Source organism: Aquarana catesbeiana, linkage group LG02 (assembly GCF_042186555.1).
Source record: "Aquarana catesbeiana isolate 2022-GZ linkage group LG02, ASM4218655v1, whole genome shotgun sequence".
NCBI classification, from domain to species: Eukaryota; Metazoa; Chordata; class Amphibia; order Anura; family Ranidae; genus Aquarana; species Aquarana catesbeiana.
The window spans coordinates 360,463,272-360,481,453 of NC_133325.1; the positions used below are offsets into that span (position 1 = coordinate 360,463,272).

The 18,182-nt window shown below is 41.6% G+C and overlaps 1 protein-coding gene across 2 annotated transcripts in view; it reads left to right on the top strand.

The window, feature by feature from the left end:
- The window catches only part of ZZEF1 (zinc finger ZZ-type and EF-hand domain containing 1), a 375,890-nt gene that overhangs the window by 300,445 nt on the left and 57,263 nt on the right, over positions 1-18,182 (top strand). For both annotated transcript variants that reach the window (XM_073615049.1, XM_073615050.1), the window contains 3 exons: positions 3,592-3,724; positions 9,393-9,589; positions 16,061-16,180. In XM_073615049.1, the coding sequence (XP_073471150.1) occupies positions 3,592-3,724; positions 9,393-9,589; positions 16,061-16,180 (450 nt within the window). The remainder of the gene's footprint in view (positions 1-3,591; positions 3,725-9,392; positions 9,590-16,060; positions 16,181-18,182) is intronic.

The window sequence follows — 18,182 nt, forward strand, 5'->3', positions numbered from 1 at the left end:
TTACTGTTGTCTTTCTATCATCTCAAACCAGTCTGCCCATTCTCGTCTGACCTCAACAAGGCATTTTTGTCCACACAACTGCCGCTCTCTGGATATTTTCTCTTTTTCAGATCATTCAATATAAACCCTAGAGATAGTTGTGTGTGAAAATGCTAATAGATCAGCAGTTTTTTCAAATATCAGCCCATGGACACCACAACCATGCCACGTTCAGTCACTTAAATCCCCTTTCTTCCCCATTTTGATGCTTGGTTTGAACTTCAGCAAGTTGTTTTTACCACGTCTAGATGCCTAAGTGCATTTAGTTGCTGCCATGTGATTGGCAATTTGTGTTACCAAGCAATTGAACAGGTACCTAATAAAGTGGCCGGTGAGTGCATAATTCCATACCCAAGTGATTTACAGCGTTATCCCCATGTTGATGCTATTACAAGCCTAGTATAATAGGTGTACAAAAGCAACTCAAGCTTTACAGGCTTTAATCAGTCTGTCTGAGCAGCAACTGAGAATTTCTAATTATATGTCTAGGGATCCTTATTGTCTAGTAAATGCAGAAATGGAAGTACCCTTTTATTTACATGTTTTATGCAAACTTTATCTGGTGATAGTTAAAATGGTACGCTTTACATTTTTTAAGGAAGATAAATCTGTTTTGAATGTTAAGGGTGGCTATAAACAGTGTGGTCCTGGCACAAGCATCTTTGCATGTGCATGGTTAGTTTGCAAATATATATTGATGAGGATATGACATTAACACAAGAAACATTGTTCTGAAAATGATGAACTCATTGCTAACTTATATATATTAATGGCCTTTAACTTCTTCTACAGCACGGACCTGCTTTGCCGGGAGGGCGTCTATTGACATCCTCCTGTGCCCGAGCGGCACGGCACGCTCTGTGATCAGCGAGTCTATGACACGGAGAGCTGCCGCCAGCTCCTCAGTGCCCAACCTGCCAGTGCCACCTAGCAGCCACCTACCAGTGCCACCCATCAGTTTCATCTTATCTGTGCCCATCAGTTTCATCTTATCTGTGCCCATCAGTGCCCATAAGTGCAGCCTATCAGTGCCCACCAGTGCCGCCTCATCAGCACATATCAATGAAGGAGAAAAATGACCTGTTTGCAAAATTTTGTAACAAACAATGAAACATGATTTTTTTTTTTTTTTTTTTCAAAATTTTCCATCTTTTTTTGTTTGTTTAGCAAAAAATAAAAATCCCAGCTGTGATTAAATACCACCAAAAGAAAGCTCTATTTCTGTGAAAAAAAGATAATAATTTAATTTGGGTACAATGTTGTATGACCGCGCAATTGTTATTCAAAGTGCGTCAGCGCTGAAAGCTGAAAATTGGTCTGGGCAGGAGGGGGGGTTTAAGTGCCCAGTAAGCAAGTGCTTAAAGTAGCAGTACACCATCAGCTTTTTTTAGACTAACACATTAAAGCAGAGTTCCACCCACTTTTTTAACTTTATCTTATTTAATATATCATTGGCAATATTTTCTTCATTGATTTTTTTTTTTTTCAGTTAGCTTACCTTGTTTCTAAGCTGTTCCATTTTACTTCCTCCTTCTCCCACCCACGGCTAATCACGTCATTTCCTGCGGTGCACTTTTTCCTGGGAGCTTGGTGTCATAATTCCCAGCAGTCAGTGTGGATCGTCGCCGCTCAGCATCGCAAGATATCTTCGTTACCATCACAACGGGGCGGGCACGTCCAACTATGCCGCCCGTTGTGATGGCAACAAGAGAAGTTTACAGCGCTGCGAGCCTTTCTTACTGCGCATGCGCGATAACGACGGTGCATGCTGGTCGCTCAGCTGCACCGCATCCCGGAAGATAGTGCTTGCAGGCTTCACATGCCCACAAGCAATATGGGAACTGCCAGGACAGGAGAATATAAGTTATTTTTTTACTTGAACGTAAATTGAGCAGCGATGTATACAATTAAACATGAGTGGTATATTTATAAGTTATGGTCGTAAGATATTTACAAAAAAAAAAAAAAAAACAATATGTTGTTGGAACTCCGCTTTAAACTCAAAAATAAACTATTTGTTAAAATTTTTACCCCAGCACTTGCATTTTACAGCATTTTTCAAAGCTTCTGGCCCCTGCTTTCTCGGTGCTTCTACACTGAACTTCTGATCTTCACAGGAAAGCATTTATAGTGGACCGTGCAGTCTAGAGTCAGTCTGTTAGCCTGAAGAAAGGAGGGGGAGGGAGGAGCAGGGGTGAGCCTTGCCTCCAGGCTGTGTGTTCTTTTGATGCACAGTTTAGGTTGACACAACTAGTCCCTGCATGCAAGGGTTGCTCCATAGGATACTGCAAGAGAAAGGAGCCACTGTGAAAGAGGAAACCTGGGACAGTTGTCAGGTCACCAAATTAAACAGGAACATGGGAAAGAAGGAGTAAAATATGAAGTAGCTGTGCACTTAGTGATTAAATCCACTGCAAAAATTTTTTAAAACAACTTAGCGGTGTAATATCACTTTAAGTGATGTGGCAGTATTACAAGAACCTATGCATAAAAAAGGAAGGACAATACAATAAATCACTTCATCTTTTTACAACAAATACTGGTTTCTGGAGAGTTTCTTTTGCCTTATGCATTTTGCTTCTTCAGCCTCTGGTCAGGCAAACTCCGTGATCACATTCAGCTTCTTTTCTTTGTCCACAAGAAGACCAAAGGGTTATTCATTGGGGATAACCACTGAAACAGACATCCTGTCTAGTATGGTTAGAAGATACGCATTGGGGATAGCAGCTGAAACAGACATCTTGTCTAGTATGGCTAGAAGAGCCATGTGTGAAACCAATGGCCCCATAAGAACTGTAACGTACCCCAAATATTGTGCATCTTCATGTGCCTGCATGATGGGTTTGGATCTCTTGTAGAGTGCCCAATGCCCCAGAATTCCAGGATAGACTTTGCAGTCACTTGTCTCTTGCCCACCCTCTTCCTGTTGCAATTTACCATTTGTTAGCAAGGCTGCTCATCACAGTGAAGGGACAAAGGTAAAGTGCAAATGGCAGAGGGGCATGATCACAGAGCTATTGACCATGGAATTGTGTTTTTTTTTCTGTAACAAAACCCAGTATTCTGGTAGGTGCACAGGTTCTCTTTAGGGAAAGGCCCCACCAAATCGCCCTCAAAATTCACCCATGTTGCTCTGTTCTTCTGTTTGAGCCTTCAAGAATACCCAGTGCTTCTGGTTATGGTAGACCATGTGACAACCTCCCAGTATACAGAGCTCGGGCTTGAGTTGCCAAACACCAGGCCCGACAACTGTCATTTGAATAGGAAAAAGTTAACCCTATGTGTTAGCTCTGACACCAGCAACATGGAGCTTACTGAGGTTTAGGACTCCCAGTTCCCATGGGCAAGCGGAGCACAGGCAATGAAAGTACGAATGGGGGATGTTCTCTTACAAAACAACTTGTCACTTTTCCTAGTTAGACCCTAGTCAGCCTCTCTAATTAAAGTTACTTCTGATGTGACTGCCTAAGAACCTCTTTTACATGTGTGTCCAAGGCTGAAAAGGCTATATATTCCTTTGACGTTGTCATTTTGTTTTATGTCTCATTGCAGGTACTCTGTATGGGAACACGGTCTGTGTATGTTGATAATGCCAAAGAACCACATGATGTTGTCATATTAAAGCATTTCACTGAGAAAAATAGAGCTGTAGTTGTTGACCTCAAAACACGAAAGAGGAAGACTGGTAAGTAAATTTCTGTTAACGTTTGTTTTCTTGCATTTTTTGCTAATGCACAGGTCTCTTTTCACACATTGTTGCTGGGTGCAGTAGGGTATCTAGCAACACATTAAAGTAGACCCAGTATGCACACTATTAACCTTCAAGTCTGGTGCTAAAATGTACTCCTTATGCGCACCAAGCGCTATTATGATAGGCTTTTAAATTGTTCCTAAGTCCAAAAAGAAACCTTTAACCTCCCTGGCGGTATGATTATTTCAGATTTTAGGTGCTGAAAGCGGTACAATTATTTTGCACAGAAATTTGGCGTTTTATATTGTAGGCCTGTAATTCTTAGGAATAGTTCACTTAAATCTGTCCAAACAAGAGTCTAGTAGACATCCCGGGTATGATAAAGTTTGAAAAACGAAATAAAAAATTATAATATAATAAATAACTATAAATAATTAAAACATATAATAATAATAAAAATTATATAATAATGTAATCAAATCAAAAACACTGAAATTTGCTCAGTTGCAGAATTTTAGCTTTGATTACTTTTAGTGTTTGATGACGGATCTCCCCACAAATCACTATCGCTCAATTCTGCAAGTGATTATAATTTATTATCGCTTTTTTCTAGCTGGTCTAAAACCACTTTTGATGTAAAGAGACAGTTTTGGTTGCTATGGACAATCTCCAGTTTCCTGGCAGAAAGAACAGTTTTATATATATAAAACTGCATGCAGGACACTGGGCAGACCACTAGGGACAAAGGGGATGTGTAGTTATTTGATACAGTACTGTAATCTGTAAGATTACAGTATGCTGTATCTATACTATGTGTTTCACTTTTGAATTTACCGCCGAACTCCGTCCCTGTGCGTCGCAACGCTCGCAGGGAACGGAGCTTGGCACTGAATCGAGCGAGACACAGCGGCTCGCCGATCACAGCGGGGAGACATCGCAGGATCCAGGGGACAAGGTAAGTAAACTCTTCCTGGATCCTGCGATGCAAGCCCGAGTCTGGCTCGGGGATACCGCTTTTGGTATGTAAAATCCACCCCGAGACAGACTCGGGAATACCGCCAGGGGGGTTAATCTATTGCAGTTTGTCAATTCTTGCATGGTAGTGGCTGCATTAGTGTTTTGGTTTTTTTTTGTTTTTTTTCGGGGGGGGAGGCAACCTGCTAATCCTGGATAATAAGACACTTCCTGTCCTGTCCCTTTGTGCCAACATTTACTTCACTGTTGTATAGATAGATGGAGCTATGATTGTCACACAGGATGGACTTAAACATGTCTGCCTCTGTTCATCTACTTTATAGATTGATGGGGCTGGCAGTTTACACAAAATAAATATTTTTTTTTGTCCTTTCAAACTCAGAAAATTACTAGGGAAATTACATTTCTGGCAAGATTGACAGTTATTTTTTTGCACATGCTGGAAATGTGAAACGTTTCACAGTCACTACATCAAAGTTTAATTTTTGGGTTTAGATACACTTTAACGTGGATTTCTAGGGAAAGTTTGGTAATAACTACTCAAAGGCCCCTTTCACACTGGAGCGGTTTTCAGGCGGTATTGCGCTAAAAATACCGCCTGAAAAACGCCCCTAAACAGCCTCCGCTGTTTGTTCAGTGTGAAAGCCCGAGGGCTTTCACACTGAAGCGGTGCGCAGGCAGGGCGGTGAAAAAAGTCCTGCAAACCGCTTTTTTGGAGCGGTGAAGGAGCGGTGTATTCACCGCTCCTTCACCGCTCCTGCCCATTGAAATCAATGGGACAGCGCGGCTATACTGCGGTAATACCGCGGCTATAGCCGCGCTGTACGAGGGATTTTAACCCTTTTTCGGCCGCCAGCGGGGGTTAAAACCGCACTGCTAGCGGCCGAGTACTGCTGCAAGAACGACGGTACAGCAGCGCTAAAAATAGCGCTGTTGTACCGCCGACGCCCCCACCGCCCCAGTGTGAAAGGGGCCAAAGTGTAGTTTTGTAGTTTCAAAATTTACTGAAATTATTGCACAGGTATAAAATAAAATGCTTCTGTATGACCAATGCGTCATGAGACGCTTGCACTTTCAGACTGGTCTGTGAAGTGTGCCTGGCGGTTGCGGGAGGGGAGTGGGCTGAACTTTCATTATTCTCCTCTAGATGAGAAATTTCAAAGTGGAAGGAGGTGCCTGTCAGAAAAAAGTTACCCGTACATATTGCTGTTCTCCCAGGAGTTCTTGTTACCCTTACAACTTCTGTGCTTTCTACCATGGGAGTTCCAGCTCTTGGTACCCATGCAAGAACAGGGTTGTTTACCCCCCTCCCTTGGGGAATTGTAGCTATATATGTTAACACTATGCTCTAGATCAGGGGTGTCCAACCCTTTGGCCTTCCTGGCCAAAAAATAAGCATAACTGATGAGCAGAAAGTGTCAGGCAGATCACAGGTGAACAATCACTGATCTAGATAATGTATTTATCTGAGTAATAAAACTTCATTTTTTTAAATTTTTTTTTGTAATATTTTTTTATTATAAAAGTAAAAGAGGGCAACATAAAACTAGTGTGATATTTGACACTGTGTTTGATACACTAACGCATCAATATCTGTTTGATGCATGTAGTAGCAATTCTCAATTAATTCTCAAAGGTGCTCACCAGATATTTTGGATCTAATTTTGGCCTTCATGTGCTTCATCCGTGAAAATATATAGTTGCTCACAAATATAGGTGCTGCCTAAGGCGTGATTGTGAAAAGTGGGAAATTTCTTATTTGGGAAAATAAAACCTAAGTTCTCCAAAGCCTCTCCCATCCCCTGGAACTCCCTGCCCCAATCTGTCTGTCTCCTACTCTGTCAAAGTTCAGATGATCCCTGAAAACCCATCTCTTCAGATAGGCCTATCCACAACAGTTATTACCCTTTGTATCTCTTGACCCTCCCTCTTAGATTGTAAGCTCTAACGAGCAGGGATCTCCAATTCTTCCTGTATTAAACTGTATTGTAATTGTACTATCTGCCCTTATGTTGTAAAACGCTGCGCAAACTGTCGGCACTATATAAATCTTGTATAATAATAATAAAAAGTCCAGTAAAAAGACACTCAATTTTTTTTTTTTTCGGCTGCATGTTTTCGCCAAGTATAAACACATTTTTACAAAAAATTCAACATTTTTAACCACTTCCACCCGGCCCATACCAGCTATGAGTAAGCATCTTATGATGTGAAACGCGTTAGCCTATTTTTGACCCTGTATCTCCTTTCTCATGTGACTGTATTTTGGATATTTTATTCTTCAATAAAGATGTTTTTTCTTCAGAGTGCGGCTATCCAGGAACTTTCTTATCTCCCATAGCAGATGACAGCCGGGCGGTGGTTCAGTTATCCTGATTGGGCGTCATATGACGTCCAGCAGGATAACATGCCGCCACGCGCCCATCTTGGCGATCGGTGGAGCGGTGTGTCAGTCTGACACACCGCTCCACCGATCTTGGTAAAGAGCCTCCGGGGGAGGCTTTTTACCACGTGATCAGCCGTGTCTGATCACGATGTTAATAGGAAGAGCCGTTGTTTGGCTTTTCCTCACTTGCGTCTGAAAGACGCGAGTAGAGGAGAGCAGATCGGCGGCTCTCCTGGCAGGGGGGTCTGCGCTGATTGTTTATCAGCGCAGCCCCCCCCCTCAGATGCCCACACTACACCACCAGGGAAGCCGCCAGGACCACCAGGGAGCCGGGCAACATGTGGATGGCCAGGTATGTACCCCATGGCCATCCACATGTGCCCAATCTGTGCCAATCAGTGCCCACAAATGGGCACTGACTGGCACCATTTTAAATCAGTGATGCCCAGCAATGTCACCCATCAATGTGATCAGTGCCACCAGTGTCAACAGTGCCACCCATCAGTGTCCATCTGTGCCACCTATCACTGCCCATCCGTGCCCATCAGTGCCCATCTGTGCCACCTATCAGTGCCACCTATAAGTACCCATCAATCCCACCTACGGGTGCCCATTGGTGCCGCCTATGAGTGCCCATCAGTGCTGCATACCAGTGCCACCTCATCAGTACCACCTCATCAGTGCCCGTCAGGGCAGCCATATCAGTGCCCGTCATTGAAAAAGAAAACGTACTTATTTACAAAAAATTTTAACAGAAACAAAGAAAAACGTGTTTTTTTTTCCCAAATTTTCAGTCTTTTTTTATTTGTTGCGCAAAAAATAAAAACCGCAGAGGTCATCAAATACCACCAAAAGAAAGCTCTATTTGTGGGAACAAAATGATAAAAAAAAATGTGTTTGGGTAGTGTAGCATGACCGCGCAATTGTCATTCAAATTGCGACAGTGCTGAAAGCTGAAAATTGGCCTGGGCAGGAAGGTGTCTAAGTGCCTGGTATTGAAGTGGTTAAGTAAATTTACGATTTTGTGTTGGACACCCCTGTTCTAGATAGTCAACTGCTAGTCCTGTCTATATGCTAGCATATTTAAGGGTTACAGTTGAGCCTGCTAATTCCAGTATTGATGTACAGTATGTTCTCTCTTGAGGTACCTCTCCTGTGAATATGTTCTGTGCTTTTATATATTTTTTAACTTTTAATGGGCATATCTAATTGTTTTTACTTTGTTATAAAACTGAAAAAGCTAAATAAAGAACTGAAGAAAAAAAAAAAGTTACTCGCTCCTAAAAAAAAAAAACTGCAAGTAATGATACAGAAGGGGAAAGGAGAGGAGGAGGATGAGCTGAAGTTTCACTTTTCTGCTTTAACCTAAAATAGGACCGCTTCTGTTAAAAAAAAAAAAAAAAACCTCCAACACCTTGGTCTCTACTACAATAAACATCAAAGAACTTTACTCCATCAAAACCAAACTGTGAATCCGCAGCCCAACAGAAGTGTTAGGTTGGAAAACTACCAATTACAGTGAGAGGGCCTATCATTCTGTATTGGATTTACTGACAAATACATGCAATAACTGGGTTGTATGTTGAAAATGTCGGTGGGATGGAATAATGGATGTGCCAGATCCAGTCCTGGAAAGGGCACCCATAGAAAATGTGTTATATCATCACTATTTAAGTAATGGTGGTCTCTTATTTGTTTGTTTTTGTTTTGCAAGCAAGACTTTAAAGGCATGGTGTCAACGTGCCCTTATCAATTAAACAAAAGAGTAAAGCTAGCTGTATACTTGGAAAATGTTATATTGTGGTACTTTTTTTTTTTTTTTTTTTTTTGTTCATTATCACACTAAAGTTTATGTCCTGGCATCACTCAAATATACCCCTAATCTCCATTTTCCCCTCTATTTTATTTTATTTATTTCAGGTACTTATATAGCGCCGTCAATTTACGCAGCGCTTTACATATACATTGTACATTCACATCAGTCCCTACCCTCAAGGAGCTTACAATCTAAGAACATGTCCCAAAATTGTTGGAGTTCTGTAGTTCAGTGGTAGGAAAGGAGCAGTGACCTCACTGGTTGGGCTTTCAGAGTAGCAAAGTCTGTGGTGTTGTGTTGTTAACCCAAATGGGAAGTTAGCATACTGAATGTTTTGCAAATCAACAGGTATTTTTCCACGCTAGCAGCTTTTTTTTTTTTCTTAAATATACTGAATGTAATTTTGCCTTGACATGCTCTTTTAATATATTTTCAGTTTCAATTTCTAATAGTTTTTAACTTGTAGTTTAATCAAACCCCTCTAGTGAAAGATTACCAGCTGATGCAAAGGAAAGATTGTAAAAGCCAAGACCCGGAAGTAAATCTTAAGAAATATCTCCAGCACTTCGCTTCTATCACCAGTAACCTCCTGCAGCGGAACTTGGACAACAGCTGTGCAGAGGCAGTTGAAGCTACTTGGGTCTTGTCGTTGGCTCTTAAAGGATTATATAAAACTCTAAAGGTAACACTACACTAACATGAATAATGTGTATAGTGCACTAAATAAATATCCATTTTTAAGTTTGCTGTAAACCACAGAATTAAAAAAAAAAAAAAGTGATAACAAACCGTGTACCACAAAGTATTTTAAAACCTGAAGTTGGATGGTTTTATAATTGATATGTTATTCAGAATTCTCTTTGTTATCACTTGATGAGTCATCGCTATGTTTGGCTTTGTCTTGCACTTGTAGAGTAGATTAATTGTGCATTAACTCCCATTCGTTTTTTTTTTTTTTTTTCCAACTAAAATAACTTATTAGTTATAGTTCGCTCTCATACATGGACAATTACTCAGTGACATTCATAGCTTAGGAACTGTTGGATTAAAAAGGACCATTGTGAGCAACAGTAAGCTACTGATTGTATTATTGAGCCCTGGATTTCTAACACTATCTTATATTTAGGGCTTATGCAGACTCACATTTGTATTTTAGTATTTGACACTGGTGAGCAAATTGCTACTGACTTTAATGTACACATAATAGTTCAGAGGCTGCATTTGACTATTTTGTGTTTACAGGCTTCTTTTCTGATACGATATTCCCACAGAGGTGTGTATGAACTACCTTTTCTTGTCAAATGCTGTTTTCTTTTTAAACGCATGCAGTTGTGTTTAAATGGAAAACGGCTGTTTTTGCGCAAGAACATCCATCAGTATTAACCCTTAGAAACATTGTCATACATTACATATATTTGATAAATCTGGAAATGGTGTGTTTAAAAATAATTTAAGGTAATATTTTGGTGTGCTTATTCTGTCTGCAGTTAAATACTAACAGGTTGAATTTATATTGTATTAGTGTTCATGTTCTGAGATTAAGTAATCTCTTGGGGAACCACTAAGGCCCATGGGCATTATTACAACTGCCCTTAAAGGGAAAAGCACCCTACTGGACTCTCTATAGGAGTACAGGCAGAATGTCAGGTGAAGATTGCTTGAATACTGCTGTAATCAAAATATGAGCTCTACCATACCAAACCATATCAATTCTGCATTAAAAGAAATGATCAGAAACTAATATTTGGCTATCATGTAACTTGAATTGCTTTAAGTTGTATGAAGAAGAGCCATCTCTAATTTGCAACAGCCTGTGTGTGTCGTTTGTAACTAAATTCCATCATATCTATCTTTTGAAATAGAATTTAGAAATATTATATTGCCTCCTGGCCTGCAATATGGTGCATATGTTCATAAAAATGGTCTCGCATTCTTCATGTATTATATTGCGGAAACTGTTGCAAGCAGCCTGTAATTACAATTCACTGTTCACTCAGTGCTTTTAAAGAATATGAAAATTAATGTGTAAATATTCATAGGACAATAATTCATTCAGTTATCAAATAGTACTGGCAGATCATGTTAAATACTGTTTAAAATTACATAATTATTATCTCTGCATATGACAATATAATTATCAGACTGACTGGGAGCACCTGGTCTACTTAAAGTATCTTTATGTATACAATTCTGTTCTTCCATTTGGTGACTCTTCCAGCTATCCATCCAGTTACACAAACATGTATGAGTGTGTAGTCTCTCCAACCATTTCTAAGGAATTGCTAGGGGTTATTTTATATCACTATTATTTAATTCCCTTGTGTCAGCAATCTATTGATTTGGGGGGGGGAGGGGGGGCAGAATACTTAAAGCCAGAGGAAAACATGCAGTAATATTTTAACCTATGCTCTATACAATGAAACTGTAAGGCACCATTCATATCTGTGCATCTGTGTGGTGTCATTGTTAAAGGCACCTCCAGCGCAGCTAGGAAATGCACGTTTTAGTCATGCAACAGAACGTGCAAACCACAATAAAAGTCTATTACCCCAAAGTAAACCTGCGCTGGACAAAATATGTTGCCTTCCATTGCGAACCCTTGCCGCTTTTTTTTTAAATTTTTTTATTTTTTTTCTTCTAAATAAGACATCAGTGTTGACTATTGCAAAATGATGCAATTAAGAAGGCATTTTTTACATATTTGTATACCGATCGGGGAAGTAGTGTCTATTTATCGCATCTTCAAAATTGATCGGTATCCTGTACTTTAGTTTTCTGCACATGATATCTTAGGCGAACCCTTCCTTTGCCTGCCCCAGGCTTTTAAGTCCCTGGCCCAGAACAAGTCTGCAACAGTTAGTTAGAATTCCTGATCTGCATGCTTGTCCCCCAACTCAGTAATATGAGAAGTGTGATAGATTGGGATCCAGCATATTTAGAAGCAAAGAGCAGCAATTGCTGCCTACAATTGCTTTCAAAACACATTTCCTCTAAAGTGATCCTGTCACCACAGAGTCACTTTTACCCAATATCTCACCTGTAAAAGAAGCATAGATATACTTAAAACCCACCAGTTCTTTGCACCCCTGCCTGGCAAGTATTCAATCCGATGAGTTAAATACTCTCCCCCATCCCACCCTTCCCCACTGCATGCTCTGGTTTCTCAGCGACTCGTATGTTCTGTTATGATGTATAAGGTGCCACAGCAGTCAGGAGGGGGGAGCAAGTAGTTTTCACAGCTAGAAGAATACTTGCAGCAGCAATGGGGGACCAGTTTCTTATCGTACATCACGGGACACAGAGCCATAGTAGTTACCATGTGGGTTATAGGCCACCTTCAGGTGATTGACACTGGCACGCCCTAAATTAAAAAGTGCACTCCCTATATAACCCCTCCCACTAGCGGGAGTACCTCAGTTTTTTCGCCAGTGTCTGAGGTGTTGGTCACGAGTAAAGATGTGCTGTGCTGAGCTCCAGTGGAGCAGTCCTTGCTGGGGCTAGCCATGCAGCCAGATCCATTCAAAGTGTCTTTTTGGCTGAATTGAATGGTACCCGGGCCTCGTATCCAAAGAAACGAGATCTTGCCTGTAATGCTTCTCTTTTTAGAGAGCTGGACCCCGGGATCCAGTACTTTTTGGTATTAAGGCCATAAAGTTTTACTGGCGGTGGTGCTATTACAGGCCCAGGATTGTGGGTTTCCTCAAGGATCCCCAGCTCCTGAAGGTTTAACGGAACCCACCGTGAAAGGTGAAGATTGGGTCTGTTGGTTTACCACAGAAATCCCTGTGGCAGGAAAGATAAGTGGAGTTTTTCTAAGAAATTTTCAAAATTTCTTATGAATGTCTCCTTTAATTTAGTAAATGTTGTCATGGCTTTGTGTCACTACTGGGGGCTGTATAGAGCACTTGCATCTCATGCTTCTCAGAGAGCCCACGATGTGTCCAGGAAACATCAGTTTTCTCTTCCTCTGGCCGGCAGCAGACCTCCGGTAAGTCTGGGGGGGGGGGGGGGTGCCTCCCCACCAGATGTCCCCCTGTGCTGTTTTTTCTTCAGGGAAGGAGCGCTTTAAAAAAAAAAAACGCGAATGGCATGCAGCTCGGCGGGTTCCGGCCCCCCCACCATTTCTTTCTGTTGATCCCGTAGGATCGGAGCTCACACGGGAAAAGCTTTATTTTGAAGGGAAAGAGGAAGGGCCGTAGTGACGGGGGCAGGGCTTAGCGCGAAGTTGGCGCCCTCCAACGCCCACCGCGGGGAATGTGTGTTTTAAAGGCACCATTGTTGCTGGCAAGCTGGGACACAAGAGCAAAGGTATATATGAGGTTTGGTGACACAGGCATTCCCTTGACACATTTACTACTGCATCAGGTTGAGCATTAAAAGCAGCAGCAGAGCTGGACTATTGCTCAAGCAATGCATGCATTCCTTCTGGTAGTACCTCTGCTTTGTGCAACGAGCTATGGTTAAAAGGGAGGTTAAAATTGCCTCAAAAAAGGGGCTCTAGAAAGATTATAGTCACTAGGGAGCCTAGACCCATCTCAGAAAAGATGGCACCCTCCCCTGAGAGTAATATGGCTGGTCAGAATGAGCCATCGGGGGGGGGGGGGGGGGGCGCGCGCAAGTGTTGCAGCTGCTTTTAAGTTTGGAGCAAAAGAATTGGTGCTTTATGCTTAGTCCCACTCTGGGATGCGATTAAACAGGTCCTCAGCAATTGCTGAGGACCCTCATGCTGAGGAACAAGGGGCGAGACGTGACGAATTTCTCTCAAGGGACCAGGAAGAGGCTGATGTCCAAAGAACCTAATACGAAAGGATCAGGTTCGCAGCAAAGGTGGTTGGTACAGTCTCTCACTGAACTGGTCCGCTCCACATTTTTATTGCCAATAAGCGCAGTCAATTGATGAGGCCAGCTCTGGTTTGGGTTCACTAAAGCCTCCTCAATCTGTTCATGTTTTTCCTATCCATTCATGGGGACAAGGGATCCGATGGCATACAGAACAGATGCCTTGTTTTTTTCCGTGGGATCAGTTTTTCCCTGATCTATGCGTTCCCTCCTGTTCTGCTGCTTCCGCGCCTTCTCACAGGATCAAGCAAGAAGGGAAGGAGGTCATTCTTTTGCCCAGCAGATCTTGGTTTGCCGAGATCGTAAAAATGGTGGAAGGGGGACCCTTGGACCCTACCGCTATGGCCAGACCTTCTCTCGCAAGGTCCGGTTTTCCATCCTACCTTACAAATGCTAAATTTAGCGGTTTGGCTATTGAGACCCACATTCTAAAAGATTGTGGGCTATTAGCTGCAGTAGTTTCTACTTGGTTAATGCTAGGAAGCCGGCCTCCAAAGTCATATACTATAGAGTCTGGAAGGCATATGTCTCCTGGTGTAAATCCAGGGGTTGGCACCCCAGGAAATATGTCATAGGTGGCATCCTTGAATTCCTACAGATAGGATTAAAAATGAAGCTGGCCTTGAGTACTGTCAATGCCAGATGTCGGCTTTATCAGTGTTTTTTCAACAACCACTTGCTTCACACTCTCTGGTTCATAACTTTATTCAGTGGGTAATTCGGATTAATCCTCCAGTCAGGTCACCCCTGGACTCTTGGGACTTAAATTTAGTCCTGTCGGCTTTACAAAAGCAGTCTTTTGAACCAATACAAGATATTCCCTTGGTCCTCTTAACGAGGAGAAATAATTTTCTTGGTTGCCATATCTTCTGCAGCAAGAGTATTAGCGTTGGCTGCTCTTTCTTGTAAAGAGCCATATTTGATTATTCATAAGGATAAGGTTGTATTGCGGCCACATCCTAAATTCCTACCGAAGGTAGTGTCAGGTTTTCATTTAAACCAGGATATTGTTCTGCCTTCTTTTTTTTCCAGAAACTCATTCTGTGGAAGAGAGGTCACTACATTCTCTTGATGTGGTGAGAGCGGTCAAGGTCTATTTGAAAGTGGCCGCTCAGATTCATAAAAACAGATGTTTTGTTTGTGTTGCCAGACGGTCCTAAAAGAGGACAGGCAGCGTTGAAATCTATTTCTTAATGGATTAGTCAAGTGATTGTTTAAGCTTATGGTTTAAAGAAGAAAATTCCTTCTTTTCATATTTAAGTGCTCTCCACCAGGGCTGTTAGTGCTTCTTTGGCAGTGCATCACCAAGCCTCCATGGCTCAGATCTGCAAGGCCGCAACTTGGTTATCAGTCCATACATTTACCAGATTTTATCAAGTAGATGTAAAAGATTATGAGGATATCACCTTTGGGCGCAGTGTACTGCAGGCTGCAGTATGAGTCCTCTAGTCTCTTGGTGCCCTACTTTTGTTGTGTCTCCCTCCCTTCGGTTGGCATTGCTATGGGACATCCCACATAGTAACTACTGTGGTTCTGTGTCCCATGATGTATGATAAGAAAATAGGATTTTTATAACAGCTTACCTGTAAAATCCTTTTCTTTGAAGTACATCTTGGGACACAGAGGTCCCTCCCTTCTTTGGTATACACGTGTATTGCTTTGCTACAAAACTGAGGTACTCCCACCAGTGGGAGGGGTTATATAGGGAGTGCACTTTTTAATTTAGGGTTTGCCAGTGTCCATCACCTGAAGGTGGCCTATAACCCACATGGTAACTACTATGGCTCTGTGTCCCATGATGTACTTCAAAGAAAAGGATTTTACAGGTAAGCTGTTATAAAAATCCTATTTTTTCAGTGCACAGACTACTGGAAAGGTTAGTAGATCCATACTTTTTACAGGTGAGCTATTGAGTAAAAGTGACCATGTGATGACATAATTTGTCCTTTGTGAAAGACTGTGTATACTGTATATTCACTTTTTTTTAATATATATATATATATATATATATATATATATATATATATATATATATAATTTGTACACAGACTTGTGTATATATAGGACATGGAATAGAAATAATAGTCTGCAATGTATCCTATGGCACACTTGCATAATGAGAGTCTAAGGTATTTTACGCATCACTCTTTACCTTCAAAAGTAATTTGTGAAATGTTTAATGTACACATTGACACATGGTTATTCGTTTCATTTCCATTTGAGAAATCCCTTTTAGTTATTTACATTTGCTTTGGTAGAGGCGTTGATCAAAATAGAAAGGGCTGGTTTTCTATATATTTTTTTTCTCCCCCAGAACCACGATTTTGAAGAAATTCAAACTGCCTTTATTCAGTCTGGTCTGCTAAAATTGTTGGTGAAGAAATGTAGCAAAGGCACTGGTTTCAGTAAGACTTGGCTTCTTCGTGATCTGGAGGTAAGGCTAATGAATGCTTATTATGATCATGAACAAATATATAATGGTTTCAGACAACACGCTTATTTTTATTTTAATAGTAGTTTTGTAGAGTATTGTAAGCAAAATTGGATTGCATTGTTTATTTTTAACGACTTCAGCCCCGGAAGAATTGGCTGCTCAATGACCAGGCCGTTTTTTGCGATTCGGCACTGTCCCTTTAACTGACAATTGCGCGGTCGTGCAACGTTGTACCCAAACAAAATTGACATCCTTTTTTTCCAACAAATAGAGCTTTCTTTTGGTGGTATTTGATCATCTCTGTGGTTTTAATTTTTTGTGCTATAAACAAAAAAGAGCGACAATTTTGAAAAAAACACAATATTTTGTACTTTTTGCTGTAATAAAGAGCCTCAATTTTTGTTAAAAAAAAAAGCAAATTTTTTCCTCAGTTTAGGCTGATATGTATTCTTATACATATTTTTAGTAATAAAAATTGCAAAAAGGGTATATTGATTGGTTTGCGCAAAAGTTATAGCGTCTACAAAATAGGGGATAGATTTGTGGCGTTTTTGGTTTTTTTTTGGTTTTTTTTTTACTAGTAATGGCGGCGATCTGCGATTTTTATCGAGACTGCGACATTATGGCAGACACATCGGACACTTTTGATACATTTTTGGGTCGATTGATAATTTTATACAGCGATCGGTGCTATAAAAATGCACTGATAACTGTATAAATGTCACTGGCAGGGAAGGGGTTAACACTAAGGGGTGATCAAGGGGTTAACTGTGTTCTAACTGTGGGGGATGGGAGTGACTATAGAAGCTGAGAGATCGTGGTTCCCAGGTCGTAGGAACTCACAATCTCTCTCTCCTCTCTTCACAGAACTGGGATGTTTGTGTTTACACTGTTTACTGTTCTGCCTCTTGTGTCCGCGATCGCTCGTGGCTGGCGGTCATCGCAACCGCTGGTCACGAGCATCAGCACCCCCCACTGTGCAGCGGGAGCGCGCCTGCTATCCCGCGTAAAGGCACCGACGTATAGCTACGATGGTTCGCTTGATCGTGCCGACCTGCCGCAGTATAATGACGGCGGCTGGTCGGCAAGCGGTTAAACAACAATACAGTTTTCCCTTTACGTCATTCATGTTTTATGCTCTGGACTGTACACATCTTGCAGACTATTTGTATTAACTTCTGTGGATATGTGCACCCTCCAGCAAGGGCTGAACATCATAATTTTACTGTGGTGTGTACAGCAGAATGTGCCTTAGTCACTACTCAGCACTGAAAAACCTGCTTGTAGTCCAAGTCCAGGAGTGCTCAGAAATTGGTGACGATGCTACAGCAAGTGTTGTCACCCTTGGAAAGAAAGTGTTGTCTATCTGTTCACCTAACTGCTACAGTTTAACTGAAAGCGGGAGATATACAACAAAAAAGGATTAAGCCTCAATACAAAACCATGTGCAACAGCACCCTAAAAGGGTAGTTCCACTGATGCTCCTCCTCCTTGGGATTTTTTTGGGGGGAGGGAGCGGGTACCCATTGCTTGCAGGTACCCTCTCCCACTTTTTCTGCAATTGCCCAGGCAATCCTATTGGAAGTTCTCCCCTTCCCTCCCAGCCTGCAACCTCCTGGGACACATCGCAGGTCCCAGAGGCCTGCTGGATCCTTCACAGGGCGCAGCACTGCTCAAGCATGCACAGCTCACGCATGCGCAGTGGGTAGTCACAGCCGGCTTTCCACTGTTAACATGGCAACACTGGGGACCCAAAGACCAGTAAAGAACTGGGTGAGGGCAGCGCTTGAGTGAGCCATCATACACTAACCACATTCTTCTGCCTGTTGTATTGTATTCTGTCTTGTATTTTTCACTCACATTTAAATGGAACATATGAAAACATGTATACTCACATTCTTTACCTGCATTTGAGTATCCATTTGATTTATTGTTAGAATCCTTGCATCCCCCACAACATACCACAAAAAATAGTTTGAACAGATCGTTCGATAGACCATAC